A 23,294-nucleotide genomic window follows, 5' to 3' on the forward strand; every position below is an offset into this window, starting at 1 on the left:
ACAAGCTGTACAAAAACAGGAGCCTTAACATGACACAAGGCACCAAATATTCTGTTACACATCAAAAACACCAGCGTTTATGATCTCTGTGGGACAGTCTGAGATTATCTAACCCCTAATGTCACAGGGTCTGTTTCTAACATTATCCTTGTCTTGTGCCAAAATCCTCTTCCAGACATTTGATATGTATCAGAGAAATGACATTACTCCAGCTTGATCAGTTTTTTGGTCTGAAGACGACAAAGGAGACAAAAAAACAGCTGTTGCACTTTGTCCTCTCCATACTGAAGTTCTGTGAATAAAACTTAAATGTGGCATAAAGTGTCGCCACTCTCATAATCCTAATCTAAACCGAGTCCCGCTTGTGTGTGTCTCTGTCTCCGTCCTCTCAGTGCCGCTGTCCGCCGTGAAGAACATGGACGTTTACAATGAGGGTGTCACCAGTATGTGGGTGAGGTGGGACGGGGTTCCCGGGGCCACCGGCTACATGCTGCTGTACAGATCCATCAACGCCACCGAGCCACAGCTGGATAATGAGGTAAAGAAATGCTTTTCAAATGAACCTGTTTCGACCCTTTCAGATTATAAGATTCTTAAATTAAAGGGAGCAGAGCAACAAACAATCAGAACAACATGTGCTCCCTTTGAAACATCATAAAGATGCTCCCTTTATAAGTTCCCTAAGGATGCTCTCTTAAGAAGCTCCTATTTGCTACTCCCTTTTAGTAGTGCTACCTTCAGAAGCTCTCTTTTGGTGCTACCTTTTGGTGCTACCTTGATGTTTCTTTGGACACTCCCTTAGGGTGCTCCTTTCGAAGCTACCTATTGGTGCTACATTTGGATTCTCTACTCCCTTTGAAAATCCCTTAGGATGCTCCCTTTAAAACTACACAAGGCTGCTCCCTTTTGAAGTTCCCTAAAAGTGCTCCCTTTGGATGCTCCTTTGGATACTTTCTTTTTAAACTCCTTTGGGGTGCTCCCTTTGGAAGCTCCCTTAGGGTACTCCTTTTCGAGGTTCCCTTTTGGTGCTACATTTGGATTTTCCATTTGGATACTCCCTTTGACAATCCCTTAGGGTGCTCCCTTTGGAAGCTCCCTTAGGGTGCGCCTGTTTTTCAATCTCTGTTGGCACTAGCTTTGGATGTTTCCTTTGAACAATCCCTTTGTAACTCCCTAAGGGTGCTGTCTGTTCCCTCAGGGTTCTCCTGTTTGGTGCTACCTTTAGAGGCTCCCTTTGGACACACCTTTTGAAACTCCCTTGGTGTGCTCCCTTTGGAAGTTCCCTACCATTAAACGGTTCCTTTTGGTGGTACCTTTGAATGTTCTCTGAGGAACATCCCTTTTGGACACTTCCTTCAGGACTCCTCTCCTGAAATCTCTCTTGGATGCCTCCCTTTGCGGCTCCCTCTGGACACTCCCTTTAATGCTTCCTCTGAACGTTCCCCTCACATGCTCCCTTCAGGCCGGGGCATGTGTGTGGATCAATGTTTGTTTTTTGGCACTCGTTTCTTCAAAGACCACACAAACCAGAGAGTGTCACACCTCTGGTTACATGTGTGTGTGTGTATGTGTGTACTGTATATACACACACACACACGCATATGTTCATACAGAACATATAAGACACGCTTTATTTACACTCACGTAAATAAACTCACGTAGTGTTCACTCACACATGCAGACGTGTGCAACGACCATAGCGCTGTGTGTTGGCGTAACCATGACAACTGCATGTGGACGTTACGCTCTCAACATTAACACGCCGTGGTTTTTGTTGGTTTAGGTTGTGAAACTCGTCCGTGACAGATTTATGTTCACGTACACAATAACTTAAACACACACACACACACTCTCGCATGCTCAGCATTTCCACATTGACTTCAAAGGGTAGGGGGATGGGGGCGGGGGGCGGGATTAAGCCCCGTGCTCTCTTACAGCTTCCAGATGGCGTTGAGATGACGAGCACCTCGCTGGGCAGGAAGTGGACCCTCGGTGTTCAGACTCGGGGCCAGGCCGACATAAAGTAGAGCGCTCAGACGGAAGGATGAGCTCATGGCCCCGGGGTCATGACAACGCCTCAGAGGAACATTTAGGAGATGATTTAATGTCCAGTCAGGTGGTCTGTGTCGGCAAATACCATCACTCATCCACAGTCATCGTTTCACGTGGAATAAGAAATTCATCTTTGACTGTATTGTGAACACGTGTTTTTCACATGAAGTCCTTTAAGAACCCAGAATCAGAGTAACCATCAAAATTAGAGTTGCATCTAAGTCGGGTAAATCTCACTTGAGGCGGAGATTAAATCTCACCCGAGGTGGAGCTTAAGTCTCATCTGAGGTGGAGATTGAAGTCATTTGGAGTCAGAACTGGACTTTGTTGTAAACTATAAAAATAAAGTGGTCTGATCATGATGACATTGTATATTCTCCTCTGTGCAGCTACGAGTTGGAGGAGACGTCAAGAACGTTGAGCTGCAGCGGCTGATTCCTAACACGGCGTACAACATCAGACTCCACGCTCTGTACGGAGAAGCCACCAGCGACGCTCTGGAAGGAACAGGAGTCACCTGTAAGTCAAGATAACGTGAAATCAGCAGAGCTTAAACACAAATTAAAATATCATTTAAAGGTTTAAGTGTATGAAATGTAAATGAAAGTCTTTTCAGTATTCAGCAGAAATGGAATAGATAAGTTAAGACAAGATGAGTTAAGTTAAGATGAGGTAAGTTAAGATAAGATAAGATGACATAAGTTAAGTTAAGTTAAGATGAGATAAGTTAAGATAAGATAAGCTAAGCTAAGATGAGATAAGTTAAGATAAGTTAAGATGTGGTAAGTTAAGATAAGATAATATAATTTAAGATAAGTTAAGATGAGATAAGATAAGATGAGTTAAGTTAAGTTAAGTTAAGTTAAGATGAGATAAGTTAAGTTTCATTTCCGTGCCTGAATGAGGATTCACTTTAGTAACCTTTAGTTTTTTTGTCATAGTTGTTTTTAAGAATCTGGTCTCAGACGAGCTGCAGTTTTTACTTTATTAAAACAGCAGAAAGTTTCTCCAGTGTTCAGGATGGTTCTGGATTGTTAAAGCTTGACTGGACCTGTTCTCCCTCAGTGCCCAGGCCTCCTGCTGGAGCCCTGACCATCACTGACGTGACCCACAGCACCATGAGGCTCCGCTGGGACGCGGCTCCTGGAGCTGTGCGCAAATACATAATCACCTACAAACCGGAGGATGGAGACCTCCAAGAGGTGAGACACGGGTCCTGGAAATCCTTGAAAGTTTGTTAATTTTGGTAAATGTCTCCGTTGTTTGTCACAACACCAACTCTCACCACTGTCTCGTGCGTTGCTTGATGTCCAGAATGACAAAGACTGACTTTGACCAGGAGCCTGAGGACAATCACTTGTCCAGGTGAAAAAAGTGGACGCCATCATGGACGGGAACAAGCGCTTACAAGTTCAAGTGCAAGTCCTGCCATCTTAAGCTGAGTCCGCACATACTAGTCCTTGAATTGGAGGGAATTGTTCCTGGAACATCCTTGAATTTGATATAACCAAGGTGTGGGAATCCTATTTGTCCAATGTCATCAAATCTTGAGTACTTGAGGAGTTTCTTAAGTTTCTTAGATTAAGAATGAAACACGAAGAGCGTCTTTGTCAACACTTGATTTGGAAAATGACGCCATGTGCTTCCTGGACAAGTTCTCGTCTTAATGTGTTCCGTGTGAGCAGCAGGGATCGACCTCTGCGACCTTTCCCTTTCTGGCAGGTTCTTTAGCCGTTGACTTTCACACCAGCGTTGCAGCTGTGACGCTCATATGAAACTGACTCTGAGGTCAGAGTCTCGCAGTCAGAGCCATGTCTTCGTCTTCGTTCTGCAGCCATGGCTTCGTCTTCGTCCTGCAGCCATGTCTTCATCCTCGTTCTGCAGGCCATGTCTTCATCCTCGTTCTGCAGCCATGTCTTCGTTCAGCAGCCAGGTCTTGGTTCTGGGAAACTAACGGAGTCAAGAGTTGGAGTCCAAATCTTCCAGGTCGGCTGCGTTCATGAGAAACATCACTGCTCTGGCAGAGTGAGAAGAAAACCCAGCTCTCTCTCACTGAGATGTCAAACATGTAATGGACAAACTGAGTGTGAAAACACTGATTTTCAGCTTTTTTTTCCACTCATTTGATTGAACTCTGAATCTTCAAATACTCTCTGCTGAAAAAAACCTTTAACCATGACAAGATGAGATGAGTTAAGATAAGTTAAGACAAGATGAGATGACTTAAGATAAGATGAGTTAACATAAGATAAGATAAGTTATGATAAGATAAGATAAGTCAAGTTGAAATGAGATAAGTTAAGATAAGATGAGTTATGACACGATGAGATAAGTTAAGATAAGATAAGTTAAGACAAGATGAAATAAGTTAAGATCAGACAAGACAAAGGAATACTCTGTCTAAATCTAAACTCTGACAGAGTGATTTTTTGTTTCCATTTAAACGGACAGACTGAAGTCAACGGTGACATCACGTCCCTGGATCTGTCCAGCCTCATCTCACAGACCGAGTACGACGTCGCCGTCACACCCATCTACGATGAAGGACCTGGATCCCCGATGCTGGGAATAGCCATCACAGGTGTGAACATGACCGTTACACGTGATCTATGATCATTTTAGGACGTTCAGGACGTTTAGGATCTTCAGGACGCTCAGAGCGTTCAGGACGTTTCAGGACATTCAGGACGTTCAGGACGTTCAGGACGTTCAGGACGTTCAGGACATTCAGGACATTCAGGACGTTTAGGATGTTCAGGACATTTTAGGACGTTCAGAACATTTACGATGTTCAGGACGTTTTAGGACGTTCAGCATTTTTAGAACGTTAAGGACACTCAGAACGTTCAGCATTTTTAGAACATTCAGTGCGTTCAGGACGTTCAGCATTTTTAGAACGTTCAGGACATTTAGGACGTTTAGGACGTTCAGGTCGTTCAGGACGTTTAGGACGTTCAGGATGTTCAGGACATTCCTGATGTTTAGGACGTTCAGGACGTTCAGGACCTTCAGGATGTTCAGGACGTTCAGGATGTTCAGGATGTTCAGGATGTTCAGGACGTTCAGGATGTTCAGGACATCCAGGACGTTCAGGACATTTCTGATGTTCAGGACGTTCAGGGTTTTCAGGACGTTCAGGACATTCAGGATGTTCAGAACGTTCCTGTTGAACCTGTGGTCCTCACAAAGACAGGAACACAAGAACACACACACATACAGACAGTACGTACTAATTTTCACAATTTAAGGTGTAATTACAACCCAAACACACATACACACCTCCTCATAAACACGCATGTTGCTCTCGTGTGTGTGTGTGTGTTTTTGTGTGCACAGACGTCGTTCCCGCTCCTAAGAACCTGCAGTTCTCTGACGTGACCATGACCTCATTCAGAGCCACGTGGGAACACAGCGCTCCTGACGTCGCCCTGTACCGTGTCGGCTGGACCAAGAGAGGAGAGAACGACCCCAAGTTTGTGAGTGACGCCGTCGTCGGGTTTAACTGTTTAAAGAAAACAACGTGTGGTTTCCATGAGTCACATGACTCACTGTGAGAACCACTCACTCTCCCACACCATAGCCCAGAGAGAAAATCAGTCATTTTAGCATCACAGCACACAGGAGTTGTTGATCCACTGCTGCAACATCACAAAGTTCACATGTGTTATTTTGTAAAATTCGGCTTTTCAGACAGTGAGTGGTTTACAAACTTCACTTTCCATGTTGTTACGATATCCCAGGCTTGATTTTATTAAGTGAGTCTTTTTTTACACCTTAAGTTATTAGTTTTCACATCTTTTTTTTTATTTTCTTCCTGTGCTTGTTTAAACTGAATTACTTAAACTGTCTCAGACTTAAATATTTCCCAACAACCTGTTTCCTTGCTTTGTTTTTTTTGCCCTAAACATGTTTAAAACACTTCATTATTGTAATTATGTTCCTCCAAAGTCGCTGTAAACTGAAGGTTTTATGACTAAATGTATTAAAGTGGACAAACGTGTTCACATTCACCACAGATCAGACCGATTAACACCTTCATTACACACGAGGATCCACTGGAATCTAAAAAAAACCTGATGAGGAAGATTTAAGAGACAGATGATTAATCTTCTGTCTTTGAATATGCAGAATATGTCTGTAGATTTTGGGATTATAAAGAGATTTTGCCACCGGATTAATCTTCTGTCTTTGAATATGCAAACAAGCTTGTATTTGGACGTCCCATCGCTGACCGAAAACACAGCTTGATCACAGCCTCTGATGCTGAAGCTGTTTTCTTTTCCCCGTGATTCTGACTGATATAAGTGTGAATTCAGCTGCAGCGAAGAAAACACTTAAACTGTGGAAGTGAAGACGCTCGGCGCTCTGATAAACGATGACCAACGATAGACCGAAGATATCGGGATGTGTCGCTGTACGATTTTCTGATCACAGACACATTTTACATGTTCCTCACATTCGCCTGCTCGCTCTCACCAGGACTACGAGATGAATTCATATATAAAAAAGAGCGTTGTTTTTGGGAACATCTGTGACGTTTCTTCCCGTCATTGCCTCCGTGTTCGTCACCAGGAAATCCTGCCCAAGGACGAGAACACCCACGTTCTGCCGAACCTGGACCCCGACACCGAGTACGACGTCACCGTCACGGCCATCTACCCCGACGAGTCGGAGAGCGAGGACCTGATGGGACGAGAGCGAACACGTAAGTCCTGGAACTCTTTTCCGTTGTACAGTTCTAGCTCGACTCCGCTCAGTTTGCTAAGGTTTGCCATTACCGTAGCTCCTCCTCAATGTGGGCGGAGTCGTCATCAGCTGCGTGAAACACACAAAGTAGTGACTTGTAAAGCAGTTGTTTTGGGTGAAAGTGAATCATTAAACAGATTTGACAGTCACTGAACTGAAATACCACTGAAATTTAAGTCGAATTTAGAGCTTTAAGTAGAATTTGGAACTTTAAGGAGATTCTGAAATCGTGCTCATGACTCTTCAGTGACGACACAGAAACTTAAATAAAAACACAGGTTCTGTGACTGATGGAAGAGAAAAGTTGAGCTGGAACTGTATCATCAAAACAAAACCAACCAGTGTTCAGTATTTGATCCTCACAGATGTTTACTCACATTCAAATAACGCTGTTGTTTTCTCGGCGTCTCTTTCTAGGGTTAAAGGCTCCAGATGGTAGGTCACGTGACAAGGACACGCGCCTTTTCATTGCAGTGTTGATGACTTTGTGTGGACGGTCACAGACAGTGTTGACAGTGGCACACTTTGTTGTTTTCCTCTGTTTTAACTGCATGGACGTGCGTTTCAGTGCCTCGCTGTGCGTTCACACCACAAACTGTTCACTGTGAATTCTACCGCGTCATTATAGTCGACATTTAGGCTTCAGCCAAGAGTTAATGTCAGTGAAGATGAAGAAAAGAGCCAGAAACAGGTTTTTATTATGGAAATGATTTGTTGTTTTGCTGCGTCACAATGAGATTAAATTGAAAAATTAGGCTAAAAGATAAACAGAACTACCGTCAATTTAATTAAAAGGATAATGAAAAAGTAAAGCCAGGAATTTAAAGCACAAGAGCCAAAAACTAAAAGATAAAGGTCGTCTTAAAGGAAAAATAAATAATCTGTTCACTCACTAATGAAGAAAATGTGAAGGTAATGATGTTGTTTTTGCTGCATAACAAAGAGATTAAGAAGAAAAACTAAACTAAAACATAAACAGAACTAGCATAAATGGGATTATGAAAGCAAGAATTTTACGTACTAGTAGTACAAGAAAACAATTAAAGGCAGGAATTTAAAGTACAAGTGCAAAAAATGATTAAATGTACAAAGTCAAATTTGGGCACCAGTTAGCTCGCGAGTACTGATGAATTCACAGCGTTAGCTTGACTGTAGACACAAGATGATATAGAAAAGAGTCGAAAACAGATATTATTCATGAAATAATTTGTTATTTGGGTTAATAAACAGAACTAGCATCATGTGTTGCGTTTTTTTTAAAGTAAGATTACAAGTACAAAGAAAAACACACGATTTAGGCTCCAATCAACAGTTAGCTCGCTAATATTGGTGAATTCACACAGTAGCCAGCACAACATGAAGAAAAGAGTCAGACAAATGTTTTATTAAGGACATTATTTGTTTGTTTTTGTAGGTAACAAAAGATAAAAGGCCAGAAAGGCTAAACGCTAAACACAAATAGCATGAATTTAAAAGCAAGTATTTAAAGTTGAAGTACAAATGTTAAAACATACAAGAGCAAAAATACAAAGAAAAACAGACAAAACTTACACCATAAAAAGTTAAATATGTAAAGTGAAATCATGAGTTCCTGGTGTCTGTTTTCGTTTTGCTACGATCACGAACTCCAGATTATAAAGACGTGAACTTGGCCACAAACTGCTCTATTGTTTTATCGTCCAAGGACTCTGTGTTTCATGTTATTCTATAATTATAATGAAATAATCTACAACTTCTAATAAGATAAACAATACTTAAGAGCAGTCCAGGAGTCTCGCGTGCTAGCTAGTCGCTAGCTAACGCGTGCTGCTGTTTCTTATCTGAGTTGTTGTGAAACGTGAGAACGGCGTCTGCTCCAAATCTAATAAAAACACATAAAAGAGTGAAACGCCGAGCACTTATGAAGAGCAGACGTCGTCCAGCTCTGGTTCATCTCAGGACACGAGGACGTGCGTGTTTTCCACCGCGTGGCGTGAATAAATCGCAATGCGTTTTTTTAAATGTTCTTTACGAGCAGACGTGGTGTTTGTAGATTGTGGTGTGAACCTGGACCAGCAACAATCCTCCATCATCGCTCATCATCATCCTAACATTTATGTTGTCACAGTGAAAAATCATCATCGTCATCATCACCTGAACCTCCACGTTCATTCATGTTGCATGTGTTGTTGCAGTGGTTCTGCTGCAGGTTTGCAGATCAGCTTACTTTGAATTCACTTGAATTTTGTTTCGTATTTAAAGTTTGAACAAAGCTCTTCTCTCAGGAGAATCTGAAAAAAACTTTTTATCCACCAAAACACCCAGAGACACCGCAGTACGATATAATCACGACATTTAAGTCACGATACAATATTATTGTCACGAGATTTAAGTCACCATGTCACATTATCACAATATTTAAGTCACAGTACAATATTATTATCGTGATATTTAAGTCACGGTACAACGTTATTACAATTTGTACAGTAAGTGAAATGAACTGACTTTATCCCAATATTTATGTCACAATCTGATGTTATCACGATATTAAGTCACGGTACGACATTATCCCGATATTTAAGTCATGATACGGCATTAATATCGCGATACTTAAGTCAAGGTATGACGTTATTATCACAATATTTAAGTCACGATACGACATTAATATCATGATATTTAAGTCACGGTACGATGTTATCATCACGATATTTAAGTCACGATTCGATATTATCACAATATTTAAGTCACAATGCGATATTATCACGATATTTAAGTCACAATGCGATATTATCATGATATTTAAGTCAGAAAACGATATTATCACGATATTTACGTCATGATACAATATTATCACGATATTTAAGTCATGATATGCTATATCACGATATTTAAGTCACAATACGACTTAAATATCGTGATAATATGGTGATACGATATTATCACGATATTTAAGTCACAATAGGATATCATCACGATATTTAAGTCACGATACGATATTATCACAATATTTAAGTCACGATATTTAAGTCATGATACAATATTATCATGATATTTAAGTCATGATACGCTATTATCAAGATATTTGTCATGATACGCAATTATCAAGATATTTAAGTCATGATATGCTATTATCACGATATTTAAGTGATCGATACGATATTATCCGATATTTAAGTATACGATATTACGATATTTAAGTCACAATACGATATAATCACGATATTTAAGTCACGATACGATATTATCACAATAATTAAGTCACGATGCGATATTGTCGCGATATTTAAGTCAGAATAAGATATTATATCGATATTTAAGTCATGATACAATATTATCCACGATATTTTAGATATGCGATATATTTAAGTCCGATATTTGATATTTAAGTCATGATCGATATTATCGATATTTAAGTCACAACGATATCATCCGCGATATTTAAGTCGCGATACAATATTATCCGCGATATTTCGATGATATAATCCGATATTTAAGTCGCGCGATATTTGATATTTATTCATCAATAATTAAGTCACGATGCGATATTGTGGCGATATTTAAGTCAGAATATGATATTATCGATATTTAAGTCATGATACAATATTATCCACGATATTTAAGTTATGATATGCTATTATCACATATTTAAGTCACGATATCATCGATATTTAAGTCATGATACGATATTATCACAATATTTAAGTCACAATACGATATTATCACGATATTTAAGTCGATAAGATATTATCCGATATTTAAGTCACAATCGATATCATCACGATATTTAAGTCATGATACAATATTATCACGATATTTCAGTCATGATATGCTATTATCACGATATTTAAGTCACGATACGATATTATCACAATATTTAAGTCGCGATACAATATTATTTGTATGCGATATAATCCGCGATATTTAAGATCATACGATATTATCACAATAATTAAGTCACGATGCGATATTGTCGCGATATTTAAGTCAGAATATGATATTATCACGATATTTAAGTCATGATACAATATTATCACGATATTTAAGTTATGATATGCTATTATCACATATTTAAGTCACAATACGATATCATCACGATATTTAAGTCATGATACGATATTATCACAATATTTAAGTCACAATACGATATCATCACGATATTTAAGTCATGATAAGATATTATCACGATATTTAAGTCACAATACGATATCACGATATAGCGATACACAACAGCTCTAGTGAGACTGAGCACAAATGTGCACAAATGATTTTTTTTTCTGCTAATCCACAAACTGCAGTCCTGCTCTGAACACCTTCACTCAACATTCTGCTGCTGCCGTTGTTGTTGTTGTTGTGAATCTCATCACCTCCCATCACCAGATCCATGACCCGCTTACACTGTAGGAGCATCATCTCCATCATCATCATCGTCCTCGTCATCACCATCACTTAAAACCCCCTTTAGTCGCGTTTGTCTCACCGTGTGTCTCTTTGTCCCGTCAGTGGTTCCAGAGCCTCCTCGAAACCTGAGGGTTCTGAACGCCACCACGTCCACGTTGACGGCCAAATGGGACGCTGCCCCCGGCCCCGTCCAGAACTACAGGATTACCTACAGTCCCGTCGATGGAGGCGAACCGCTCATGGTGAGTTCACTGCCTGGTTTTATTATTGTTTGCCTCACAGCATTTCAAATTTACACAAAGTGTGAGAATTTTGGACATGAACACATGAGTGCACGTGTGTTTGTGTCGCCCAAACGACCCCGAAGAACTAGAAAAACTACCAACTGTCAGTGGAGACATGATTTTAGTTCCACATTTGCAACCGTAAACCATAATATTTCCAGTACGATGTGTTGCTCAGTCGTTATTATTGGTCCATTGTTGTTAGAAAAGCAGAAGAACGGACCACACTCGTGCTAAACCGTGTCAGGAGAGCACAACTATTCATGAGATGAAGTTTTACAACCAGGCCTGGCTGCGCTTCAGGGATTATTTTGTCCCTCTCTCCCATTATTACACCATCATGAACGCACACTGGGTCCGGCCGTGTGTTTGTCCAGGGTGTGTCGGGTGTATTTTCCCGGCATGTTCGGGGCGCGGCGTTTCCCAGCTTCACTGCTTTCTTTGTCACCTCAGGGAACGAACTTCACTCCACTGTTCATTAATGAACGCGTTAATGCGACAAAGGAGGACGTTTAAATCTGCCACAGGACTTTGTGTTCCAGATCAAACACTGCTGGGGCGTGGGGTATTTTATTATTACCCAAATGTTATTAAATAAATCCATATTTATATTTTAGGATTTAAGTCAAACCAATATTTCTGTAAGTCGTTCTGTGATGTTTTATGTCATAATCTGAGTTTATGTATCCTGATATATGAGAGATATGAGGATTAAGTTTGTTTCTCTGGACTCATGAACAGTTTCTCTGCTCATGTTTTTCCCTTAACGTCCACGTTTTCCCTTAACATCCGTCTTTTTCCGTAAGTTAAAGAAATTTAAGCAGTGACTTTTTTCCATTTCATTTCATCAGTATAATATATTTGAGGCGTTTTACTATAAATATGGTGAAATCTAGAAGGAATTATGGGATGTAGCTGCTGAAAAGCATTGATTTATAATTATGATTAAGTATTCATGTATTTGTATTTTAGTGGATGTTTTTCTTCTTTAGTTAAAGACATGAAGAACGTCTCACACAGACAGTGAGACTCATCCAGGTCTCAGTGAGACAAAGTCTCCTGGACACGCTGCTCTCCTTCATCACACTCTGACATTTGGTTTATGACAGCAAGGTCTGCACGCTCACATTTCTGCACCAAGACGCCAACACTCACAACACAGCAGCAGCAGTAACAGCAGCAGCAGCAGCAGTGACAGCAGCAGCAGCAGCAGTAACAGCAGCAGCAGCATCAGCGACGGCGTACGTAAAGAATGTGTGCGAGTCTTCTCAGAGTCTTCTCAGAGTCTTCTCTGAGATGTTATGACAGTTTTCCCTTAAACAACGAGTCAGGGTCGGATCATGATGTCAGCGGCACAGATCTGTGCTCGCTGATCAGACTCTGAGCATCTGCTGTCGTGTTTGTTGTTTTTAACTTCAGTCAAATGTTTTCTGTGGAGCGCGATGAGTTCAGGGTCTCCTCACTGCGCTGAGAAAATGTCATGAACGGGTTGTTCAGGGTTTGAGTTACTGACACGTGATTAGCACAGACTGTGCTGCTGCTGCTGCTGCTGCTGCTGCTGCTGCTGCTGCTGCTGCTGCTGCTGCTGCTCTTGGTGGAAACAAAACACTCGCCAAATCAGCTGGAAAATACCAAAGCCCATAGAGAAAATCAGTGATTTTAGCTCGTGGGGACACAGTTGCTGCTGGTCTACTGCTGCCTCGTGTGGTCACTTTGTGTCACTGAGCTCAATCCAAATGAGGGTTTTCAAAAGCCGAATTCACCAAATAAGACGGGTGAATAATAATAAGACAGAATCAATCCAGTGTAAACCTTTTGTTTTACTGTTGTTTTCAGTGTTTGAAGGTTTGAAGACATACAGTTGAGTGTTTTTTGGTGACGGTGAGAGTGAACGTTTCACTCGTTCATCTGGAAACAAAGACTCTGACTGTGCGGCTTGGACCTTGAATAACGACACAATATTTGATCGTAGATCAAATTATTGTTGGTTTGGGTCTTTGTCATGGGATTTGTGGACAATGGTAGAAATGTGAAATATGGCCAAGACTTTTCTGTCCGCTCAGCCTCCTCCTCCTCCTCCTCCTCCTCCTCCTCCTCTCCTCCTCCTCCTCCTCTGCCTCTGTGTGCGATGGCTTTGATTTACTCCTCGGTGAGTTACAGCAGGACCACTCCAGTGCTCGGCTTCTTCAGCTTCTCCGCTGTAATATTTTTGGGTATTTAATGATTTAACATAAAGCACCGGTGCAGCAGCAGCAGCAGCAGCAGCAGCAGCAGCAGCAGCAGCAGAAAGCAGACATTCATCCTATTTTTCTCAGAGAAGCGAAGAGATCCTGAACTCATGAAGAAACACTTGACTGACGTTCAAGTCAGCGTTCAGGGTTTCTTTCTTTTTTTTAAAGCGTGGTTGTGTGAGGTAGTGACACATTTAAGCCACTAACTGCTCTGTAAGTCTACGACATCTTTAAGAACATGTTTCACGTCTTCATCTCACTGTGAGACAGACTTTTCCAACAAGAAACTGAAGTTTGTAAACCACTCACTCTCCCACACCAAAGCCCATAGAGAAAATCGTCGATTTTAGCTCACGGACACAGGAGCTGCTGGTCTACTGTTGCCTCGTGTGGTCACTTTGTGTCACTGAGGTTAATCCTAACAGAGAATTTTTAATGCTGAATTGACAAAATAAGACATTTGAACTGAGTGATGGAGGCAGCATCAGTGGATCAACAACTCCTGTGTGTGTGATGTTAAAATCACTGATTTTCTCTGTGGGGTTCGGTGTGGGAGAGTGAGTGGTTTACAAACTTCAGTTTCCTGTTGGAAAAGTCGTGAAAAACAGGTTCTTCAGATATCGTAGACTTAAACACGTAGATTATATCAGTTGAATCTATTGCTAAGTGGCTAAAATGTTTTATAACACACCACACCAAACCCCATAGAGAAAATCGTCGATTTTAACATCACACACACAGGAGTTGTTGATCCACTGCTGCCTCCATCACTCAGTTCAAGTGTCTTATTTTGTCAATTTGGCTTTTAAAATTTTCTGTTCAGATTTACTGCAGTGACACAAAGTGACCACACGAGGCAGCAGTAGACCAGCAGCTCCTGTGTCCCTGTGAGCTAAAATCACTGATTTTCTCTATGGGCTTTGGTGTGGGAGAGTGAGTGGTTTAGAAACACACTGAAACACACTGCACCTTTAAAGGATGAACGGACGAGATAATGGATGGGTAGTCTGATAACACAGCGGTGTAAAAATAGAGGAAAATAACTAGAATTTAAAGGGAAAATGTTGGTGTTTCAACAGCAAAACAAAGAGTGAAACCAGAGAAAAACAGGACGCAGCTGCTGAGTCTCAGCCAGACTTTGTCAAAAATCGTAACGCTGATGAAATAATGAGGATCGAGTCTGATGAATCTTCATTTCATCAGACTCGATTTTTAAACATTGAATCCCCGGCGGAGCCACTGATGATCACTGATGATCTGCTGATGAGCCTCACAGCAGCTGCAGGAACATGTTTCATGTCTGGATTCCTGACATGCTGATGTAAATGTGGAGCGACGCTCGTCTGCTGTTTATCTCCGAGCTACCAGGCAAACTGTTTATGCCCTTTGACAAATGTGTTTACACTGCTGCATCCATCCCATGATGCAGTGCAGGAGTTGTTTGCTCAGGATTTCCCCGCCGTCTGCTTCCATTCCCTCACAGAGACATTGTTCACTTACTCGTGAGTAAATAACCCCAGTAGTTTAGTTTAGTTTTGGGGGCGGGGCAACGGAGCGATGAGATCAGCGGTAAGAGGCCGCTTTATTAGGTACAGATGACACCTGTTCAGACCTCAGACCAGACTGGTCTCTGGAAACACTCTGGAAACGACGACAATGCCGTCATCTGCTCTGCTCGTCTGCTCGTGTTTGAACTTCAGCAGCTGCTGTTTACACCTCGCTGCTCGCAGGTGATCAGCTGATTCACGAGCAGGTGAATGGGTGAGCGGGTGAACGGGTGAGCGGGTGAGCGGGAGAACAAGCGAGCGGGTGAGCAGGAGAACAGGTGAGCAGGTGAGCAGGTGAACAAGAGTACAGGTGAGCGGGTGAACAGGAGTACAGGTGAGCGGGTGAACAGGAGTACAGGTGAGCGGGTGAACAGGAGCACAGGTGAGAGGATGAACAGGTAAACAGGTGTACCTAATGAAGTGGCAGGTGAATGGAGGTTTCTGGACATTGTCTCTGTCCTCAGAGGTGTCTGAAACCTGTCCATCAGGGGGCGACTCCACTGGTTAGCATGTAAGTCCAGGAGAAAATGAGCCTTCTAATGAGTTGAATTGTGATATAAATAAAGATTTTCCTGAGTGGTTTATGGTCTGGATCACTCGTCTCTGGTCCTCCTCAGTGCAGCGCGGCAGACATTTTGTAAAATCTGGTCTCATTTCTGAGTCAAAAAGTCGATTAAAGTAGCGACTGATTTAGCATGTGGTTATGGTCTGTGATGAAACTCACGTATCTGTGTGTGTGTGTGTGTGTGTGTGTGTGTTTACAGCGCAGACAAACACACTCACGCTGGTTTAATAACAAACATGTCGAGCCAACAACAACTCTCGAGGATTTTTCGTGTCTTTGTCTTCTCTCTGTCTCTGCGAACGCTAACTTCTTTCCTGTGACCGTGTCCCAATAAAACTGCAATGAAAGATAATGAATGCATGTTTATTGTTTTGTTTCAGATTCAGGTCGGAGGGAAAAAGACGAGCACCGTCCTGCAGAAGCTCAAGCCCGACACGCCGTACGCTGTCAAAGTCGCAGCAGTTTACTCCACCGGTGTCAGCGCCGACGTCGCCGACCAAGGAAGAACCAGTAAGAACCTCAGAGCAGAATCAAGAATATTATTACAAAGTTTTCAAAGCCATGTCACGGGGACGTCTGGAGATACGTGAAAACTTTTTTATGTGTAAAATGGAAAATTCTTGTATCTGTAATTATCTTATATCATAGAGGAAGTGTCCTGACTGTCCTGGAGTTAATGTGTGTGTGCGTGTGTTTCTCCTCAGAGCCTCTAGGGGGAGTGAAGAACCTGCAGGTGTTGAACCCGACCATGACCTCGCTGAACGTGCGCTGGGAACCCGCCGAGGGTCGAGTCAGAGAGTACAAGGTCTTATACGTCCCTACGGCCGGAGGAGATGACAGCATGGTAGGACCACGCATACGTCCCGTCAGCGCAGGAAGTCACATCTAAAAAAAGCGTGTGTTTACGGCTAAGGAGTGCGATTTTGTTCTTTAAACGCAGGAAAAAGTGTCGGCAGGTACGACCAACACCGTCCTGCGAGGCCTGCAGCCCGACACCCTCTACACCGTGTCTGTGGTGCCGGTTTACCCCGATGGAGACGGACAGAGCATGTCTGAGGACGGGAAGACGAGTAAGAGCGCAGCACTGAAACACAAAATTTATTTGTAATCCCAAAATCTACTTAACATTCCATATCTACTTAACGTTCCAAAATCTACTTCAAATTCCAAAATCTACTTCAAGTTCCAAAATCTACTTCAAATTCCAAAATCTACTTCAAATTCCAAAATCTACTTAAAGTTCCAAAATCTACTTCAAATTCCAAAATCTACTTCAAATTCCAAAATCTACTTAAAGCTCTAAAATCTACTTCAAATTCCAAAATCTACTTAAAGTTCCAAAATCTACTTAAAGTTCCAAAATCTACTTCAAATTCCAAAATCTACTTAAAGTTTAAAATCTACTTCAAATTCCAAAATCTACTTCAAATTCCAAAATCTACTTAAAGTTCCAAAATCTACTTCAAATTCCAAAATCTACTTAAAATCTTCAAAAAAATCTACTTAAAATTCCAAAATCTACTTAAAAAAATTCAAATTCAAAATCTACTTAAAATTCCAAAATCTACTTAAATTCCAAAATCTACTTATAATTCCAAAATCTACTTAAAATTCCAAAATCTACTTAAACAAAATCTACCAAAATCTACTTAAAATTCCAAATCTAAATTCCAAAATCTACTTCCAAAATCTACTTAAACTCCAAAATCTACTTAAAATTCCAAAATCTACTTAAACTTTCAAAATCTACTTAAAGTTCCAAAATCTACTTAAAATTCCAAAATCTACTTAAAATTCCAAATCTATGCAAAGTTCCAAAATCTACTTAAAGTACCTAAATCTACTTATTTAAAACAAAAAAAGGGACAAATGAGAAGAACTCGTCGCAGACTGGAGTTAACGTGTGTGCGTGTGTTTCTCCTCAGAACCACCAGGGGGAGTGAAGAACCTGCAGGTGTTGAACCCGACCATGACCTCGTTGAACGTGCGCTGGGAACCCGCCGAGGGTCGAGTCAGAGAGTACAAGGTCGTCTACGTCCCCGCAGCCGGAGGAGACGAGAGCGTGGTAGGACCACGTCTACTTGAGTAGATGCAGATTTTGTGTTAGAGAATTTCGCAAAATCTGCGACACACACACACACCGAATGATTTGCTAATCCGACGTTGCAAAGTCGTGAAACAAGTGGACGACAGTTGGATCTTGCGTGGCTCTTGTTTGCGCGTGACTGTGGACGTAGTTGTTGTCGCAGGTTGTGTGAACGCTAGTTTCCTGGTTGTTTTAATGTGAGTTTTTAAGCAGCTAACGAGTGCAATTTTGTCGGTTAAACGCAGGAAAAAGTGTCGGCAGGTACGACCAACACCGTCCTGCGAGGCCTGCAGCCCGACACCCTCTACACCGTGTCTGTGGTGCCCGTTTACCCGGATGGAGACGGACAGAGCATGTCTGAGGACGGGAAGACGAGTAAGAGCGCAGCACTGAAACACACAGAAGTCTGTTAGCTGACTTTCCTGGAGTTAACGTGTGTGTGTGTGTTTCTCCTCAGGACCACCAGGGGGAGTGAAGAGCCTGCAGGTGTTGAACCCGACCATGACCACGCTGAATGTGCGCTGGGAACCCGCCGAGGGTCAAGTCAGAGAGTACAAGGTCGTCTACACTCCTGCCGCCGGAGGAGACGAGAGCGTGGTAAGACCACGTGAACCGTTTTTCCCCATCAAAGCACAAACACACGCATTCTTAGCTTGTTTTGGATAAAAAAAGCTTTAAAAGCAAAAGTGATGAAGTCACCAATGAACTTTCCCAAGAAGGAACTCAACACTCACTCTCACACACCAAACCCCATAGAGAAAATCAGTGATTTTAACACCACAGCACACAGGAGCTGTTGATCCACTGCTGCCTCCATCACTCACACTTATTATAGTGACTTCTGGGTTAAAAAATCTTAATCCAGATTAACCTCAGTGACACAGACTGACCACAGAGCTGTGGCTCCCATGTATGAAGGAGCCACTCATGAGCTAAAATCCTTTTCTCTATACAACATGTCAGTTTTGTGTTGTGACGGCCAGGTCATGTGACAATCTGTATTCTTAAGACATTATAGACTAGAGTTGACATAGATTTAAAGGCTCATTGCTTTTCAGTAGTCTAATAACCAGCACTCGTCAGTTGTTGTTGTCGTAGCCGAAGCTGCAGCTGCTCACCAGCGTGTTTTTGTGTCTGAACGCAGGAAAAAGTGTCAGCAGGTACGACCACCACCGTCCTGCGAGGCCTGCAGCCCGACACCCTGTACACCGTGTCTCTGGTGCCCGTCTACGCCGAGGGAGACGGACAGAGCATCTCCGACAACGGAAAGACAAGTAAGAGCGCATCACGAGAACACACACACACACACACACACACACACGACACCAGCTCGTCGTCAGATATTTAAGAAAATCTTGAGATTCTCATCTCGTCCCGTTCAGGGCCACTGGGTGGCGTGAAGGACCTGCAGGTGACCGACCCCACCATGACCTCTCTGAACGTGGACTGGCAGCCGGCCGACGGCGCTGTTCGCCTCTACAAGGTCTTCTACGTGCCGGCCGCCGGCGGGCGAGAGGAGATGGTGAGACAACTCTGCGACATTGATCTGCTTCTTCCCCCGAGAACTAAAACACCTAACCTCACGTTTTATTTCTTTAATCAGGAGCAAGTTCCCGCAGCAACCACCAACATGGTCCTGAGGAACCTGCTGCCCGACACAGAGTACACGGTGTCGGTGTTACCGGTTTACCCGGCGAGGGAGGGGAAGCGCCAGTCAGAGAACGGAAAGACGCGTGAGTCGCCGCGGAGAACCTGAACGTTAGCGCTCACATTCACTTTAACACTGAATATTAAATGAAGCATCTGTCGTGTCAGTTCCTCTGAGCGGAGTCGGCACCATGAGAGTGACCAACCCGACCATCACCTCGCTGACGGTCAACTGGAATCCTGCCGACGGCAACGTCCAGGGCTACAAGGTCATCTACGTTCCTGCTGACGGAGGGCTGGAGATCGTGGTAAGATCACATCGCTCTACACACGAGAAGAACCTGACTCAAGGAATCAAACTCAACCTGAGGGGAGTGAACTAGATCTAACTCATGTTAACCTGACTCAAACTGAGTGAACTAGATCTAACTCATGTTAACATGACTCAAACTGAGTGAACTAGATCTAACTCAAGTTAACCTGACTCAACCTCAGTGAACTAGCTCTAACTCAAGTTAACCTGAGTCAAGCTGAGTTAACTTGACTTGACCCAAGTTAACCTGACTCCAGTTGAATCATGTATACCTAAATTGGCTCAAATTAAGTTAACATGAATTTCTAAAGCTAAACTAAACTTGTGTGAAGTTGTGCTAGGTTTGCTAGATACATCTAATTCTCAAGTCAGGTTAGCTTGAGTTAAGTAAAGCTCTGGGTCTGGTTAACTTGAATTAAATAAAGTCTTAGTCAGGTTATCTTGAGTTTAATCAAGTTAACTCAACTTGGATCTGTTTAACTTGAGTTGAATCATTTTATTGTGTCAGGTTAGCTTCAGTTGAATCAAGTTAATTGGACTTGACTAAGGTTGGGTTAGGTTAACTGAAATGACATGACATTAAAGGGTAACTTGAATTAGCAGACACTTTTAACCAAAGCAAGTTACAATGGAATTGAGTACAATCAGCCAGGGGTGGAGTCAAACTAGCTCAGGTTCATGAGTGAGGTTAACTTGAATTAGCTCAGGTTCATGAGTGAGGTTAACTTGAATTAGCTCAGGTTCATGAGTGAGATTAAGAATTAGCTCAGGTTCATGAGTCAGGTTAACTTAAATTAGACCAGGTTCAAGAGTCAGGTTGATTAAGTCCAGTTGTCTTGGCTTGAGTCAGGTTAACAGCTCAGGTTCATGAGTCAGGTTTTAGCTCAGGTTCATGAGTCAGGTTAACTTGAATTAGACCAGGTTCAAGAGTCAGGTTAACTTGAATTAAGTCCAGTTATCTTGGCTTGAGTCAAGTTAACTTGAATTAGCTCAGGTTCATGAGTCAGGTTAACTTGAATTAGCTCAGGTTCATGAGTCAAGTTATCTTGGCTTGAGTCAGGTTTAGTTGACTTGGTTTGGGTTCATCTTTAACATTTTTTTTGATCTGAGCTTCTTTTATCCTGACCTCCAGTAAAAACTCGATCGAGACAAAAATCATTCTTGAACAAACCCTGGTGGTCAGACGGTGATTCACAGGCTCAGAGTCCGACTTTAGTTTGAACTGTTGCTCGTCAGAATACGATCAAAGCTCTCAGCGGGGGTTTGATATAAAGTGCTGACTCATGCTTTCTGACAGCAGCACAAAAGCGTGGATCTGTCATCGGTGCTGGAGCTGCCGCTGTAAATCCCTGTTAATCTGACGAGGAACAACAAGACGATTCCTGTTTGTTTGAAATGTTTCCCTCGACTGACAGAACGAGGATTTTATTTTTTATCACCTGTGCCAGAGGAATGTGGAGAAGGAAAACTATAAACATGACTCATGCCGGAGTAACGTCATTAAAGGCCCCATTTATGTGGTTTTCTTTAAAGTTGTCAATAAACACAGTTTATAATTTAAGAAAATGGGGGGGGGGGCTGACACGTGGCTCAAGTGGAAGATAATAAAAACACACTGGAATATAAACTTAGCATTAACAAGTTGTGTTTTCATTTAATTGTTTAATTTTCAGAGATGAAATGTTTTAAAGGGACAGATTTTTCCAGATGAACTCTTTGTCACTTTAAGTCTATGACGTCTTAAGAACGTGTTCAAGTCTTTCCAACAGGAAACTGAAGTTTGTAAACCGCTCATTCTCCCACACCAAACCCCATAAAGAAAACCAGTGATTTTAACATCACAGCACACAGGAGTTGTTGATCCACTGCTGCCTCCATCACTAAGTTCTAATGTCTTCATTTATGAGTTCAGGTTTTGAAAATGTTCGTTCAGATTAACCTCAGTGACATAAAGTAACCACACGAGGCAGCAGTAGACCAGCAGCTCCTGTGTCCCTGCGAGCCAAAATCACTGATTTTCTCTGTGGGGTTTGGTGTGGGAGAGTGAGAGTTACAGGCTTCAGTTGAACACGTGCAAATTATAGGTTCATTTAGTGAACGCCAGCTGTTTCCTTCCCTCTTCTGCTGGAGGTCAAAGGTCGAGTCGCTTCAGGCTGGTAGGGAGTTCCACATCCCTGTTATAGGGCAGTTCTGCAGGTTATTGAGGTCAGTCTTGTGCGTTCTTCTGCAGGAGCAAGTGTCCGAGAGCACCACCTCCACCGTCCTGGAGAAGCTGCTGCCGGACACCCGTTACTCCGTCACCGTGGTGCCCGTCTACGCAGAGGGAGACGGACCCAGCCTGTCTGACAACGGCAAGACAAGTGAGTCAGTGAAGCAGGGCAGCTCACGTCACATCGACTGAATCATTTATTTCAGAAATATTAAAATAACACAATGATGAACCATCTTGTTTTCCGCCTCAGGGCCCCTGGGCTTCGTGAGGAACCTGCAGGTCACCGATCCGACCACCACCACCCTGAACGTCCGCTGGGAGCCTCCAGAGGGCAACGTGCGCGAGTACATCGTGATCTGGGTGCCGGCGGCCGGCGGAGAGCAGGAAGTGGTGAGACCTCCTCTGATAATCATCTCACGTTCTCCTCAGAGCGGTCATGTGAGCTCTGATGTAACCGTCAGGCTTTGCCAGGTCCAGATGTTGGACTGTGAGCAGAGGCTGAGCGCTTCATCCACGCTCCATTAGCTTCCTGGTTGGTCATGGCGAACGCCCGAATTATGAAACGAAATATGTTTGTTTTAATTCAAACCACTTCAGCTACTGTGACCAGAGGAAATCTGTCCGTCCCCTCACGTACTGACAACTATTTATTTTGACTTTTGTAAAACCATCTGTCTTTTATTGTGAATATTTTTTTTTTCAGCCTGTTGTGAGAAGCAAAAAAGAAAATCAAATTTCAAACGACTATAACAATTGTTACAATGTGGCCTTCACTGACCCCTGTGACCCCTGTTGAAGGGAGATTTATTAATAGAGTCATCACATTTTAGAACACACAAAAGAAAAGGATGAGTTTTAATCGATGTCATCAAGTTTTGCAAACATATTTTCTACCGTAGCGATAAAAATAGCAATAAAAATTGTGACTTTCTTACTTCTTTTCCTTATCTGTGATATCTACAGAACACGTTCACGTCTTTATCTCACTGTGACACACACTTTTGCAACAGGAAACTGAAGTTTGTAAACCACTCACTCTCCCACACCAAACCCCATAGAGAAAATCAGTGATTTTAGCTTGCAGGGACACAGGAGCTGCTGGTCTACTGCTGCCTCATGTGGTCACTTTGTGTCACTAAGTTAAGTCTAAATGAAATATTTCAAATGCCGAATTCATAAAATAAGACATTTGAACTTAGTGATGGAGGCAGCAGTGGATCAACTACTCCTGTGT

At 42.4% G+C, this 23,294-nt stretch overlaps 1 protein-coding gene across 5 annotated transcripts in view; it reads left to right on the forward strand.

The window, feature by feature from the left end:
• LOC122783837 (collagen alpha-1(XII) chain-like) overlaps positions 1–23,294 on the forward strand; it is a 106,397-nt gene that overhangs the window by 42,174 nt on the left and 40,929 nt on the right. For 2 of the 5 annotated variants that reach the window (XM_044048725.1, XM_044048722.1), the window contains exons 23-42: positions 393–538; positions 2,442–2,571; positions 3,118–3,254; positions 4,504–4,633; positions 5,389–5,528; positions 6,625–6,757; positions 7,216–7,233; positions 11,278–11,417; positions 16,183–16,312; positions 16,507–16,646; positions 16,743–16,872; positions 17,728–17,867; positions 18,134–18,263; positions 18,346–18,485; positions 19,033–19,162; positions 19,271–19,410; positions 19,492–19,621; positions 19,704–19,843; positions 22,079–22,208; positions 22,311–22,450. In XM_044048725.1, the coding sequence (XP_043904660.1) occupies positions 393–538; positions 2,442–2,571; positions 3,118–3,254; positions 4,504–4,633; positions 5,389–5,528; positions 6,625–6,757; positions 7,216–7,233; positions 11,278–11,417; positions 16,183–16,312; positions 16,507–16,646; positions 16,743–16,872; positions 17,728–17,867; positions 18,134–18,263; positions 18,346–18,485; positions 19,033–19,162; positions 19,271–19,410; positions 19,492–19,621; positions 19,704–19,843; positions 22,079–22,208; positions 22,311–22,450 (2,594 nt within the window). The remainder of the gene's footprint in view (positions 1–392; positions 539–2,441; positions 2,572–3,117; positions 3,255–4,503; positions 4,634–5,388; positions 5,529–6,624; positions 6,758–7,215; positions 7,234–11,277; positions 11,418–16,182; positions 16,313–16,506; positions 16,647–16,742; positions 16,873–17,727; positions 17,868–18,133; positions 18,264–18,345; positions 18,486–19,032; positions 19,163–19,270; positions 19,411–19,491; positions 19,622–19,703; positions 19,844–22,078; positions 22,209–22,310; positions 22,451–23,294) is intronic. The other 3 variants (XM_044048723.1, XM_044048726.1, XM_044048727.1) reach the window with 3 other exon arrangements.

The sequence above is a fragment of the Solea senegalensis genome, linkage group LG17, assembly GCF_019176455.1.
Source record: "Solea senegalensis isolate Sse05_10M linkage group LG17, IFAPA_SoseM_1, whole genome shotgun sequence".
NCBI lineage: Eukaryota > Metazoa > Chordata > Actinopteri > Pleuronectiformes > Soleidae > Solea > Solea senegalensis.